The sequence below is a fragment of the Panthera leo genome, chromosome A3 (assembly GCF_018350215.1).
Source record: "Panthera leo isolate Ple1 chromosome A3, P.leo_Ple1_pat1.1, whole genome shotgun sequence".
NCBI classification, from domain to species: Eukaryota; Metazoa; Chordata; class Mammalia; order Carnivora; family Felidae; genus Panthera; species Panthera leo.
Window position 1 is genome coordinate 89,233,667 of NC_056681.1, and position 15,497 is coordinate 89,249,163.

The following is a 15,497-nucleotide window of genomic DNA, read 5'->3' on the forward strand; positions in this document are numbered from 1 at the left end:
CATTTCACGAGTTCGAGCCCCGCGTCGGGCTCTGTGCTGACAGCTCAGAGCCTGGAGCCTGCTTCGGATTCTGTGTCTCCCTCTCTCTCTGCCCCTCCCCTGCTTTCACTCTGTCTCTCTCTCTCAAAAATAAATATTAAAATTAAAAAAAATTTTTTTTAAGTTTACTTATTTATTTTGAGAGACACAGAGACAGCACGAGGGAGAGAGGGAGACAGAGCCAAGCATGCTCCACACTGTCAGTGCAGAGCCCGATGTGGGGCTCGACTCACGAAACCTGTAAGATCATGACCTGAGCAGAAATTAAGAGTCAGACGCTTAACTGAGCCACCCAGGTGCCCCAGTAATACATTCATTTATTAATTCAGCCAGTTTGAGTCTGGTACTTTGGGGCAAAACCATTCATAAAATGTATAAAGAGCTTTAACAGTTATTAAGAGAAAGATAGTCATTGAAATCACCCCAAAAATATTCGAGTAGGAGTTCATAAAAGAAATAGTAAAAATTCAATGAACACGAACTCAATCTTATTAATAGTCAAAGATAGATTTTTTTATCTAAAGAAAAATCAATCTGGCAGGAGTTCTTTGGATGTTTTGGAGACTAATCCTCATTGGTTAAATGGCTTACAAATAGTGTGTGGCTTGTTTTCTTACTTTGTAGATGGAGTCTTCTGGCATATACTGTAACATGTACTCAAATAAGCAATCCTTTCCCCTCTGGTATATACTTTTTGTGTCATTGAGAAACTCTATCCTTCCCCAGTGTTCATTTATATTTTTTTCTAGAAGACTTAACATTTTACTTTTCACATTTAGGTCTTAATCTATCCGGAATTTATTTTTGTGTATGGTATGCAATAGGGATCTCCTTCTTTTCTCTCCATTCTATTTGAAAACCCAAATGCCCAATACAGTCAAGAAAATATTCTCAATCACCCTGGGAATTGGAAAAATGCAAATTAAAGTGAGAAAAGAACCATTTCAGATGAACAAAAAATTTTCAAGATTGATAACACCAAATGTTGAAGAGGATGTAGGGAAACAAAAATTTAAGCCTTGCAGGTAGGAGAAAAGAGCCGGTATGCTCATTTGGCAATATCTAGCAAAGCTAGGTATGTGCACGCCCTCTGACGTGGCCATTCTATTTCTAGATTGGTGACTGTCAACACTGGTTGCATGACTGAAACCAAATCTGAAGTAGGGTCCAGATCTGTGCATTTTTAAAAGCCCCTGCCCCCTGCCCCCCCACCAGGTGGCTGTTTGAAAACCTCTGCCCTGGAGAAGCTCCCAGTCACGGGCACAGAGACACATGTGTGTATAAGGTTGTTCAGTGCAGTACTATCAGGGTTGGTAAAAAGGATAAGTTGAGATTTTATGACTGCCCTGCAAAGGTGTCTAAAACTTACTGAGGTTAAAATGCAGTTTACAGAACAGTATACATGGTATGATCTCATTTGTATTAAATATATATTTATATATGCATATTTATATTATAGATTAAATAGAGATTGCCGCATCTTTAGAGGCTTACTTGAATTTGGAGGGATATACACAAACTTACTTTGGAGAGAGAAGTAGGGTTGTTTAACTTCATAAAGCAATCATATACTATCAGGAAAATAATAGAACCATTTTTATTTAAAAAAAAAAAAAAAGCATGACTGTGGTAGCCAGGAGACTTGAGCTCCCATTTGGGTCCAGACTGACATTGGACAAAGCTTTCCCCACACTACTTCCTCTGTCTCCTTCCTATTTTGTGGGTTATATGTGCACACAGTGAACAATTCAAATCTCATAGAAGGGTAAATAACAAAATCAGTCTCCTTCCAACCCTTGACTCTTAGCTTCCCCTTGACCCTCCCCAGAGACAACACTCTAGCCAGGTTCTCATGTCTGCCAGATACGGTCTATGTATTTACTAGTGGACACGTATGTACATCATGACCTGAAACACACATACACACACACTCATGCGAATCACACCAGAACACAGCCCCATCCCTGCCTTTAGAGGAGGGATGATTATCAAATAGGGATGGATACCTTAATATTTGCTTCATTTCACGATATTCCCCAATATTCCACCTGAAAAGCATTGCTATATGACACAGTTTTCTTTTAAATAGCTTGAGAATTTGGGGAGAGGTTCACAACCCATACTAAAGTGTCACAAACTCAGGACTGGGAATTTGGGGATTGAAAAATCAGCCTGTAAATAGGTGTAGGCTGACTCTCAAGCTCAGGATCTCTTAATAAAAGATTCCTGCTAACACATTCGTCTGGAAAACTCCCTTTTATCACAGCTGCTTCCTAGCTTGAAATTCTTCAGCGGTTGGTTCCCTGTTAACCATAAGATGAAGTCCAACTCTAAGCTAACATCCAAGGTCCCAAAGGCCCTCTGCCCTTCCCTTTCCTCAACAGGCCAGGCCCACCCCAGCCAGTCCCTACTCCTCCCACATTCATAACCCCCCTCTCCTGCCTTGTGCTTCCCACCTTCTCTGCCTCTGGATTCCTCTGCTATCTGGATTTCAGTAATTATGAAATCTCTGAACTGGAAAGCCATTCATTCAATAAGCATTCACTGAGTGCCTACTATATGCCAGGTCCTGGGCAAACTGCCCAGAAACAGGTGACTTGATCACACGTGAGAGCCCCTCACAGCTTTTTGGGCCCGGCTGCTACTCGGACACTTCTCTAACTGAGGGGTCAGGCAGCTCATTGCAACAACAGACTGTCAGTTTTTCAGAAGATCCTGCTACTTTCGTTGGGCTCCTGCTCATCATGTGTGGAGCATCTCTTGATGTGTGGAGTCCAGAACTAAACAGACTCCTTTGTTCTGGGCCACACCTTGAGCAATCTTAGATCCTGCACCTCTTGCCCATGAATTCACAGTCACTGCCAAGTTGCTGTGCCTGTTCCTTAAACGCAACCCACAGTTACGTATGACCAAGGCAGTTATAACTGAAGGGGACAAGACTGAAGACAGAGCCCCAGGACACACCACTGGAGACTTCCCTCGGGCTAACTACTCATGTCCTCTTGAAACCTGATACACACTGGGGGCCCATGTCATTTCTAGGGCGGCTCACGCTTATGGCACCCAGCCCAGCCCACTCATCCTTCCAGATCCAACCCAGAAAGGTTGGAGAACGTGCCCCGGATGACCTGGAAACGTGGCCCATTGGTCATCCACCCTAGGCCTGACAACTAAACATGTGGAGGACAGTGAAAACGTTACATAACAAAAAAGAACATTCAAAAAACAATTTTAAAAATGAAAAAAAAAACCCCAAAACAGAATAAATGTCCAAGCAGCCACAGAATGTGGTCACCGATGTCATTATGGTGGGCCTCCACTATGGGTGCCCAATTTCAAAGACTTTTTATAAGCACTCATTTGATCACTGAACAAACCCACACTGAACACTGTGTGCCAGGCATAGCGCGGGACTGGGGGTTGGGGATGAATGAGTCTTGGGGAGCTCACAGTCTGATAAAGGAGGCAGACTCAGAAAAAAAAAACAACAGCAACAAAAAACATGCAATTCCAGGTCACACACAGGCACACACAGGGTGCTGTGGTCTAGCCCTGATTGGGCCTACCAGGGAGGGCTTCTTGGTGGAGGTGGTGTCTGAGCAGAGAAATGTAGGCAAGAGAAGGCAGAGGATGGGGGCTGAGGTAATGGGAAGCGGAGATTCCAGGCAAACAGGGCCATGTGCAAAGGCCTGGGGCCGGTGAGAGAGGCAGACGGGAGGTTGAAGATTCACCACAGCTCCAAAGGAGTATGGGCAGGGACTAGGTCAAGGAAAGGACAGAGGAGCTGAAGGGCTGCGGACACCACATTATCACTGACCTGGATGGAAGGGACAAACGTCATGAGGCCCAGCCACACCTGACACAGGTGCACCTCAGGGGATGAGGAACTGAGGAGGTCAGGACCAACCCTCTGGGCTCGGGCACACTGCCGTGGCCACCTCCCGGATGAGGCAAGCAGGGAGGCTTGAACACCAAGGGAAGAATAGTAAAGAAGGAATCAAGGACACCAAGACCCACGTGGCCTGGGGGTGAAGGGGAGCAAGGAGGTGGGGTGAGGGCAGACATGTGAACAGAAGACCTCCCAGACACTGCCCAGACATCCTGAGGAACGGACTCCCCGGTGAACACAGAGATTTTTTCCTGGTGATGAAATCAGCTGTGACATTTAATGCAGGGGACTGCTGTAGACAGTGCAGGAAGAAGGCGTTTCCCGGCAAAGGGATGATGAGGCTGGCATTTTGGCCCATACGCGAAGGTTATTCCCCCCCCCCCCCGCCCGTGCAAGGAGTCAGCTGGCAGGTGCTGAGGCTCCGGCCTCCCCTGAGGGAGCTCAAAGCCCACATGGGGGTCTTGTCCCCTGCTGGGTATGGATTCAGTCAAGCAGGTGGGGGTGGGGTGACCTTCAGGGCTTCCTTCCCTGACTCCTGTACACACATACGCAGAGCCCGGTACGGAGATTTGCTTGCCAGGTGGCACCTGGGGATCCCCACCTCTCGGCCCCTGGCTAAAGGCCCTGCCCCACGCATTCCTGATGAAATGTGCCCATTCCTCTCACCAGTGCCCCCTCGCGGCATCGGCGACCTTGCATGCCTCCCGCTGGCCACTCCTGCCAGCTCCCAGCCTAAGGCCTCAAGAGAAGGCTGTTTGTGGGGTCTGCCTGCCCTGGAATGGACTCTGCTCATGGAGACTGGTGGGTGGACCTGGGAGGGGGGGGTTGTTTTTCCAATGCCTCCTCTACTGACCTTTAATTACACTGTTTGCCCAGCTCCCCAAACCATTAACTCCCACCTCACAGCACCCATCAATTAATGGAAGGCCTGCTCCGAGCTCGAGCTCCTGAACACAATTAAGCGTGACAGTCCACAAATAAGAAAGAACTGGAGAATTAATTAAGGTCTAAACAAATTAATTACCAGTCCCCAATCGATTCTGATGCCAGCACACATGCTCCTGGGCTCACCGTCTTTCCTAACATCTCCATGTATAAATAGAAACCGAGATTTCCCACATGATTGCTGCTGTGGACCGGGGCACAGCAAGGCTCTGAAACCACCATGAGGGAGAGAAGGGCTCAGTGAGTGTCCTCAGGGCTTCCCATGTACTCAGCACACATGCGTGCATGTACACACGCACAACCCTAGCTAAAAAACCAGGGTGAACCTGGAGGTGGGGTGCTCCTGGGGGGCGCCTCTGGACCACATGCCTCAGTTTCGCGGCTGCTTGGGTGAGGGGTTATCCAAGTGGGCTTGAAGTAGCCTGGGCTGGGCCTTCAAGGCCTGGGCGGTGGCCAGCTCAGAGAGTCTGAATTTTTTCTTCTGGGAAATGGGGATGGCTCGCCCTGCCTTGGGTCCTCCCAGAGAGACAATGTGGGGAGTGAGAGGCCACAGAGGTATGCTGGGGGGAAATGTGGAGAGCTGTGGAGCCCCTACAAACCCAGGGAAGGCCTACAAACCCAGGAAGGCCTGTCACACATGTTCCAGTGGGAAGGGGCTGAAGTGAGGTCTGGTCCAAAGCCAGAGAGGGGTAAAATCAGTGGAGTCAGGTGGGGGAATGAGGTGTCCTGTGCCCAGAGTCTCAGGCCTCTCTCTTGGGCAGCATGGAGGGCCCAGTGAAGAGAGGTATCCTCTCAACCTTCCAGACTGCAGGTTGGAACAGGACAGAACTCACTGGGCAGGGCAACCGGCTCCTGGGAGCCTCCTTCCCTGAGGGAGGGAGTAGGGATATGGCCTCTGAGCACAGGGCACACAGGCCCTTTCAGGACCCTCCCTCACCATGAAGACCCCCTTCTGCTCTACACACCACCCCCAAGCCCCCACACACATCCCAACAGCCAGGGCTTAATCTGATCACTTCCACTTGCCTCAACCTCCTTCTTGTGAGCACTTATGGCTCTGTGAGTCCTGTCTCCCCATCAGGCCAGGGGTCGGAAGGGGCAAAGAACCCTCTACAAGGTAAAGCAAATCCTGAGCAAGCTTCTTGGTGGCCTTAACGATGGCTTGGCCTAGTCTGGTCTAGCCCGCCGTGGAAAGCAGGTGAATGCCTGGAGGGACCTAGGCCCTGCCTGCATGCAGTAAGCCTTACAGAAGATGTCTAAGCCTGAGAACAAGGTGAAGGGTGGCCAAGTGCAGGGTCTGTATGATGTCCCGAGAGGACCAGGGGTTCAAAAGCAGGTGAGGGGCATGCCTGTTCATCTTGCACACCACCGTGTCAACATCTACCCAGGGGGTTAGCAGGTATCCATTTGCAGATGGGCCTGGGAGGGCATCGGGGCCAGGGAAGTGGAAGCCTGCAATGTGGACAAGGAGAGACAGGGGTCAGGGGTGGAAGGGAGGCAGGCACTCAGCTAGGACTCAGGCAGCAGGCCTGAGGAAGCAGCCAGAAAGGATATGCTGCTCTCTGGATCCTGGCAAACTAGGACTATCAGGATTACAAACGGCATTGTGTGCAACCTGTGCAACTGACTAGGGATATATGGGATCTCAAGACAATTTGACAGTGGCTGGACCCGCAGGCTCCTCTTGGATTAAGACAGGAGGAGAATCAGGCTGGAGCCCAAAGAGGGACAGGTCCTAAAGTCTCAGGTGGGCATGACAGATAGGGTCAAACCTGAAAGCAGGGACCCTCCTCCTGAAGGAGCCCCAGAGGTTAAGACCACCCCCAAGGTCATCCAGCAAGATGACTGGCAGAGCAAGGCTGGAACAGGCCCCTGGCAAGGTCCTTGTCTGAAGCTTGGCTCAAGGACAGATTGCATCTCGGCCGAGTCCCAGATCCAGTCCAGTGCAGCTAAGAGCTGCCACCTTCTGAGGCTACACCTGACCCTCCAGCCCAGAATAGCGAGGAACGCAAGATCGGCAGCCTTGTTCACTCAATTAGGCCCCTTAACAAAGTCAGATCTAAAGAGTTATTCCATTAGTGGCCCATGCCAGAAATAGCTGGGAGTTCATTAAAAGTGTGGAGTTGCTAAGCAATTATCTGGGTCAGCTGAGGCTCAGACGGGCAGTTGGTCCTGGGAGTTCATTAGCCTCTGGCCAACAAGGGGGCAGGGGCTGCCAGGTAATGATCTCCCACCTTCTTATGGGGCTCTTTAGGTGCTCCAAAGCACTTTCCTGCAAATGGAATCTGGTCTGTAATCTCGTTTGGCCCTCCCACAGCTCTGGGCTGCAGGAAGGTAGGTATCAGTGCCCCCATTTTACAGATGGGGAAGCTGAACCCTGGAGGTGAATAATGAGATTGGGACCATGAGCCTGGGTCTGACTCGGGATCTTCAGACTGAGCCTTGGCACCTGGGAGGTGACGGGACCTGACACCACTCCTGGGCCGGCCCCTATCTTTGTCCTCTGGCATCAAATGGGGAACTCGGTATCATGGTTCAAGCATATACTTCTCTTTAGATGACTAATCACACACTGCTTCGTGCTTCTTTCAGTGTTGTTTCTTTTTAGTTTTTAAAAACATTCTGCTATGGGGCCCTCTCCCCAAACAAAGCATGAGATTCTTAAGAGCCAGGCTGGGCTTGATGAGCTGGCCGGGGGCATCTATTGTGAGCTCAGCGGCTCCAAGACCAGCAAAGACTTAGCTGGAGGCAGCGAAATCCCCTCTACACGCACGCACGCACCATAATTACCTGAATATGAATAATTCGAGTACGTGGGACTCACTGCTGTCGGCGCAGAGCCCGCTTCAGATCCTCTGTCCCCCATCTCTCTCTGTCCCTCCCCTACTCATGCTCTTTCTCTCTCTCTCTCTCTCTCAAAAAAGAAATAAACATTAAAAAAAATAAAGGGATTATATTGGAATACATTGCCAAATATTTTTTCAATTGTGATACAATCATAGCTGTGCTTTTTAACTAACGAATTAAAAAACAAGACCTACCAGTGGATTGAATCAATATCATAATTTTGAGTCAGTGTGGCACATGAACGGTATTTTAAAACCTCTGTAACAACTGTAACGGGACGTGAAAGTATCCGTGATTTCTATTGGTGACAAAGTCACAGCTCTTGCTTGTTACTGTGGTTTGCTGCCTACACTCCCAGTGGAAGGAAATGTTAAATTTCAGCTAGAGGCTAGTGTAGGTATTTTCCCCAGCCAAGTTCATAGGATCCCCTGCGTTCTATCTACTGGTCCTGTGGGAGACTGGGGCCCCAGGTTAAGAATCCCTGAGCTAAAAGCAGAATCCTGGTCACAGAGCTTGTCAGCAGTGCCCCTGTCACCCTCACTTCTGTCTACACATGTTTTGCTCTAGTTGCCCTCACCAGGAGACCCCCAAGGTCAGAAGAAGTCTGGAAAGGCATCCAGTTCCCCAAGAACCCTGCAGCCCCACACACCCAGGTGTGACACACACACGCCTGCACACACCCCTGCACACCTCTGCATGGTTCAAGTCTTACCTACAGCGGGGAATGGCACAAATCTCTGGACAAGAAGACGGGTGGCTGGGGTGAACTTGTTGGCTTTCTGAACCAGGACATTAAGGCCCACCTTAGAAAGAGAAAACAGAAAGTTCATGATGCTGCAGCGGCCTGGCCAACTAGGGCAGGGGGTGCAGGCTGGGGCAGGAGCAGAGAGTGAACGGCACTGTCTTCCCCTGAAGTTGTGCCCCAGACCCCAAATCCTCAATGTCATCTGGGGCTGCCGGGCTCCAGGGTCACTAGTCAAAGCATCACTGCCCAGTCATTCCAGTTAACCAGCCCACGAAGAAGAGGGCGAGGGGAAAGTCTCAGCTACACACACACACACACACGCGTGCACACATGCATGTACCACACACACACACACACACACACACACACAACCTCTTTTAGGAGGGAAAAAGGAAAGATTGCTGTTAGAAGAACACATAATCTGCAAGTAAATGAAGTGTGGGAACCCTCATTCCCACCTCAGCCTCTAGGAACCCCTTTTCTGAGGCCCTGCTATGGGCTCAGGCACAAGCCTAACCTCGAGAGCTCAGGAGAAGGAGATCCACACACCTGCCCACAGGTGACTGTGGAACTAAGTAGAGCAGCCGAGAGTAGGATGGGGGTGCAGGGGGTGACACCCTGGGCTCACTGCCCTCTTCACGTAGATCCCAGCCCCCTCACCCAGCCTGGGACACTGGGCCCCCACCTCGCCTTCCCCTTGGGCACTCCCCATTCTATTCCATCCCCCATGCTATCCTCTGTTCTTCTAGAACACGTGGTCCCACCATGTCTACCATAACCAGCTCCTCCCGTGACCTGTGTGAAAAGGTGCCATTTCCTTCATGCAGCTTCCCCACTCCCTCAACACCCCACATTCCCCTTCCGGGAATCCAGTTTACTGCTCCCCAGATGCTATGGGAGCTTTCTGGTCTTGGGGCCTTTGCCCATGCTGGTCCCTGAGACCCGAATGCCTTCCTTCTCTACTCAGTCCACACCTGCTCTTTAAGGCCCGTCTCTGAGCTCCACCTCCAATGACTCACTAACAGTGGGAGTCACTGAACCTTTTTCTGCCTCGGTTTCCTTGTCTGTAAAAAGGGACCGTAGTATCTACAACATCCCAGGGCTGTTACAAGAATTTATGTAGGACCTCCTGGGTGGCTCAGGGGGTTGAGCATCCGACTCTTCATTTCAGCTCAGGTCATGATCTCACGGTTGTGGGATCAAGCCCTGTGTCATCAGGCTCTGTGATGACCATGGAGCCTGTTTGGGATTCTCTCTCTCCTCTCTCTGCCCCCTCCTCCACACGTGTATACACGCATGCGCACTGTCTCTCTCTCTCTCAAAATAAATAAATAAACTTAAAAAAAAAGAATGTATGCAAAGTGTTTTGCATGAGCTTAGAGCATAAAGGGATCTAAACAAATGAAGCTATGTAAAAATGTAAGCTATGTAGGAACGTTGCCTCTCCCAGGCAGGAAGGTGCTCCCTCACATGTCTCCGATCCCTCCTTCCTGCCACTCCGTTCACGGCTCATGGATGTGATGTCCCAGCTGGACAGGGGGAGGTGGACCATGCCTTTTTCATGTTTGTGTACCCAGCATTCAGGACAGTGGACGGCATGTAGCTCTTGCTCAATCAACTGGTGACTGAGGAATAAATGCATGAACCAACAAATGAATGGATGGAGATCAGCAAAGGCTGGAAGGGGGGTTTCTTGGAGGGAGGAAAGGTGGGTTAGGCAGGGCAGAGGAAAGAGAATTTTGGTGGGGAAAACAGCACAAGCACAGGCGTGGAGAGAGAAAAGGCTAGACGCATGTGGCCAGACCAGAAGCAGATGTATAGAGGCCGCTGCTGCCCCAAACTGAGGCCAGAACCAGACTCTGCCCTGGAGGTCTTTCCTGGGAGGAGGCGCAGCGGTGGCTGCCGCAGGACACCTGGCCAAAGGGGGCCTGGGGAGCCTGCGCTCAGCTCTGGCACACCTGGTCACTAGCAGGCCACCCTGCCCCCACAGCCCGGGCTCTGGCCTCAGCCTTCTGAGTTGTTGGAGAAGATTCAGAGCCTTGGGAAGGCCTCCAGGGCTGCAGGGTGACTGCAGCAGTCAAAGCAAGAATGGCACGGTGACCTGGGAAGACAGGAAGTGCCAACCTGTCAGCCCCTGGGTAGCCCAGGACCTCACGGAGCCAGGATGCTCCCGGGCAAACCCAGCTTGGGCTCTTGGGCATCTGGTCTGTATTTGAAGCCTCAAGCTGATCTTCAGAGTCTCATCCTTGTCCTTTCCCTGTCACTTGCTCAAGGGGAGGCTGGGAGGCAGGTAGATGGGCGGCAGCTTGGACACACTTCACTGGTACGGCAGGGCAGGCCAAGGAGCTGCTAGCCTACAGTGGGCCCTGCTCCCCTGCTTCCAGGCTGCCCTGCCACGCAGATGGAACTCACCAAGTCCAGGTCTCCCCAGCTCTCAGCAGTGAGTGACTGTCTATTTCTGTGGCCCCCCCTCCCCCCAAATGCCAGGGAACACGTTCCTACAGAGTGCAGAGTGGGAAAGTCTGGAGGGAGACAGGATGACACAGGTGTCGGTGACGGAGAAGAGGAGGAAAAGGGCACGGGGAAGTGCCAGGCCGTGTGCTGAGCACATCGCATGAAATACCTAAATTAAATAGGTATGGGGCACCTGGGTGGCTCAGTCAGTTAAGCATCTGACTTCAGCTCAGCTCAGGTCATGATCTTGTGCTTCGTGAGTTCGAGCCCTGCATCAGGCTCTCTGCTGTCCGCACAGAGTCTGCTTCAGATGTTCTGTCCCCCTCTCTCTCTGCCCCTCCCCCCTCAAAAATAAATAAACATTAAAAAAATAAATTACATAGGTATGTTGCTCCTTTTTATAGATTCAAAAAAGTTCAGACAAGTTCCGAGTAGTTAAGTAACTTTACCCAGGGACACACAGCTATTACGGGGCAGGTAAAGCTAGGATTTGAACCCAGGGGTCTGCTAATTCCAAAGCTTTGTTCTTAACTATGCTATTTACTTTCTCTATAGCTTCCATCTCAATGAGGCATGCTTTAATGTCTAATGTGCCATTTAAAACTTGCTGTTTGCATAGCAAAAGCTGTCCTGAAAAGACCACGGTTGGGGCCGGGGCCCAGATGAATGGAAGGCAGCTCCCGTCAGCAAAGATAGGGCCCTTGATCCAGCCCTGCCTGCGCCCCCATCCCAGCTATCAAACAGAAGGTCTAGGTTCAAACTCCAGCTCCACCCCCGACATCCTTTTGGAAAGATGTGGGACGTGTTGGAGGAGTCTTCCAGGAGGCCAGCAGGCAGCTGGGACATTCTCCTGGCAGCCTCTTGGGGGCAGGCAGGGCTGGAGTGTAGTGGGAGGACAAGGAATAGTGGTCACTGGTTGTAACAAACACTCAGACTTGCCCTCAAGCCTCCCTGGCTGGCTGTTTTTCCCTCTGGCTAGGACTGGCACAGTCCAGAGTGTTTCAGCCTGTCCCCCCAACTCTGGGTGGGAGTCCGGGGTAGGGAGGAGGAAAGAAGAGAAACAACAATGCCTGGGTTCCAGATCTCTTCTGGCCTGCCCTTTCCCTGAAGCCCACTGGAGTCTTCCCGACATGCTCATTCCTGAGCATGGCCAGCATGCCTGAGCCAAGGAAGGGGCCGGGGACCAGCAAAGTGGGGAGACGAGGAGCTGGTGAGGTCACCCTGCACACCCACTGATGATGAGCTCGAAAGCAGGAAGGTACAAATAAAGGAGAGTCAAGCAGCCACTTATTCCCGCTCCTGCCACAGCCCCCAACTCAGGCCTTACCGTCCCAGCAGCTAGGATGGCCACAGCCTGGGAAGGAACCAGGGTGGGTTGCAGACCAGGGTTGCGAGCCCGTCTGTTCTGATTCCTCAGGGGCCCTTTGGCCTGAAACATTTGGTGGAGCCCATTAAAATTAAAAAGCCAAGTGGCTGGTGGCTCTGAATGCCAGCTCATTTTCCCTGGCATGGTGGGTCCTGTTTAAGGGAACCAGCTGGCATTAATGGCACACAACTCATCACGAACAGCAGCTAGCGATCAGAAAAATCTGAGCTAATAATCGGGTTTGGGAAAGATAATGAGATATGGAACAATCACTGCTGAGGGTCCCCCAGGGTCTGTTTTAACAGCCTCAAAATAAGCCACAAAATAGAAATTAACCAAACAGGGGCTCCATTTTGGCAGAGAGGAAAACAAACAGGGTGTGGATTTTGCACACGAATTCCCCTTGTGGTCAGCAGACAGGGGTCCTGGGAGGAGCAAGAGCCCAGGAGACCCCGTGGGACATCAGCAATGACCTAAGGAAGCAGCGGACCGTCTCTGGCCACTTCTCTCCAAGCTCTGGCTCCCAGGCCAGTGGATTTGCCACGGGCAGCTGACAGGAACAGAAGAGAGAAGACTGGCTTCCTGACAATCTCCCAAGGTGGGATAAGGGGCTCTGTGACACAAGATCTCCCACGTCATGAGCTGTACGGCTGATAGCTGTCTCCCTAAGCACCAAGGTCCTCCCCAGGCCACCAGCAGCTTCCTTTCTGTGAGGCCAGCGAGGAGACGCTGGATGGGGCTTGAGCAGTGCAAGCAGGCTGTGTCCTCCACAAACCTACAACCCCTTGCAGGATGCCTTTATCTGGAGGGGCTTCAGGTGCTCCCCTTTCACACTCCCAGGATGAAGGTTCCCTTGTTCCTCCTCACCTACACCCTGTCCTGTCCCACTGTTAGCAGCTCCTCCTGCCCCAAACCCAGAAGTCTTCCTGGAAAGGAGCCTCTCCCTTCCCAGATGCAACTCGGCATTCAGGGCTACCTGTCCTGTCTCCCGGGTATCCTGAATGCAACCACTTCTCTCTGTTCCTGTCGCTTACCTTAAGCACCCATCTCTTCTCCTTGGACAACTGCCCACCTCCTAACTCGGCTCCCTGCTTCTGCTCTTGCTCCCTCCCATCAGCTCCCTACACAGCAGCCAGAACGATCTTCTAAAAATGGGTATCAATTCGCTTTAGCCTTTCAGTGGCTTCTCACTGCAGATAGAGACCCACAGGGCCCCCCCCAACCCTCACTTGCAAGGCTCCAGCCACCTGCCTTTGCCCTGCTCCTCCCCTGAGCCAACTCTCTCTCTCCTCTCCCTCCCTCACTCCCCCCACCACCTCTCTCCTCGGGGCCTTCAAGCACGGCCCTCCCTTGGCCTCCTCCCTTTTCAGCTTAAATGTCAGACAGCCCTCCTCTTCACTCAGGGCTCCCCTTTTACAGTTTCTCACAGAACCCGGACCTCTTCCTTCCCTGCACCTATCACAGTCTCAAAGTGTATATTGATTTTCCTCCTTAAAAGGTTGGGAATCAAGGTGATACGTGTATATTATTTAAAACTGAATAGCACAGAAATATTTTTACCTGTGGCCTCTTTACTAAATATCCATCTCTCCCAGTAGGCCCTAAGTACTGGGTACAGGGCCTGTGTCTCCCTTACTCCTCACTGAATTCCTGCTGCCTGGGGAAATGAGTAGGTGCTTAATAAATATTCTAGAATGAATCATGTGAGTGATTTCTGAGGCAGGAAAAAAAGAGCCGCAAGGGAGATCTGCCTTGTGCAGTCACTGCTAGCAAACAACTGCAGTGCTAAACGTTGCACACACAGGACCGAGTTCACCTGAGCAGACGGCTCGTCACTCTGCCAGGAGGAGGGGCCTGGAAGGGGTGGCCCCAAGGCCGTGAAGGTTTCTGGGAAAGGGGATGCCTGACTGAGACCTGAAGGGTAAGTAGGAAGCAACCAGATAAGGAAAGAGGAGGCTCAGTAGAGCGTCAGGGGCATGAAATACCGGGTTGTCTGTAGCCAGCTGTGGACTCTAATAGCGCCTGTAAGGGGATCCAAGGGGCCCTGGAGAACAATGGAGAAGAGGGCATGCCTGAAAGGAGAGATGGCACGAGATTCCGAAATCAGATCTACTCTTGGGTGGTGGGTGATAATGTAACAAGATGGTTAGGAGGTGGTGGAGCAAGGACCGGGGCAGATCGAAGAATCTTTGAGGTGCCAAAAATGCCCAGCAGAGGGCGCTCGTTGTAGAATAAACTCTTGGCAACCAAGCGGACCCCATGACCCTCTGTGGAGGTCAACTGTCCTGCAACCCCAGACAGCCTCTTGCTTGGTGACAGGCTCAGGAGCAAAGGGCCAAGGTGACTGAGACAGAGTCATACACAGGCTGAAAGACCAATCAGCTTCACCTGCTTCTGAGAGGGTTGTTTGCCAGCAACAGAGACAAATCCTGATCCCTGAACCGTGTCCTGTAGGGACCTGTTGGCCACCTGCTAGAAAACCAGTTACATCAGACCCCTTACACGTAGGAAGGGACACAACTTGTCCTCCCCAGAATAGAATAGATGCAGAACCCATATTCACGTTGGACTCACCACTGCCAATATCACCATCTGCAGGCTTCTGGAAAACTTCAGATTCTGCTACAGGGTCCATGTAATGGGCCCTCCAACCCAAAAGCCAATCACAGGAAAGCAGTGAGTTAACATTCTGGTCTTGGATTCTCAGGCTAATGGTTCCTACCTCCATTAGGCCCAGAGAAAGACAGAAAAGCTATAAGTACACCCTGGATCACAGAGAACACCCTGAGGTACACCCTGGATCACAGAGAACATCCTTAAGTATACCCTCAACTACAGAGAACACTCTAAGGTACACCCTGGATCATAGGGAACATTCAAGGTGCATTCTTGACCACAGAGAACACTCTGAGGTATAGGTTGAATCACAGGGAACACTCTGAGGTACACCTTGGACCAAGAGAACACCCTGAGGTACACCCTGGACCACAGGGAACACCCTGAGGTACACCCTGGACCAAGAGAACACCCTGAGGTACACCCTGGATCACAGAGAACACTCTGAGGTACACCCTGGACCACAGAGAACACTCTGAGGTACACCCTGGACCACAGGGAACACCCTGAGGTACACCCTCAACCACAAAGAACACTCTGAAGTATGCCTTCCACCACAGAACCAGCCAGACTTGGTTCTTGCAGGAGGCGGAACA

General features: G+C 51.2%; 1 protein-coding gene across 13 annotated transcripts in view; it reads right to left on the reverse strand.

Moving 5' to 3' along the window:
- Positions 1 to 15,497, reverse strand: part of SFXN5 (sideroflexin 5) — a 117,022-nt gene that overhangs the window by 33,107 nt on the left and 68,418 nt on the right. For all 13 annotated transcript variants that reach the window (XM_042932691.1, XM_042932681.1, XM_042932689.1 and 10 more), the window contains one exon: positions 8,433 to 8,523. In XM_042932691.1, coding sequence (XP_042788625.1) covers positions 8,433 to 8,523 — 91 coding nt within the window. The remainder of the gene's footprint in view (positions 1 to 8,432; positions 8,524 to 15,497) is intronic.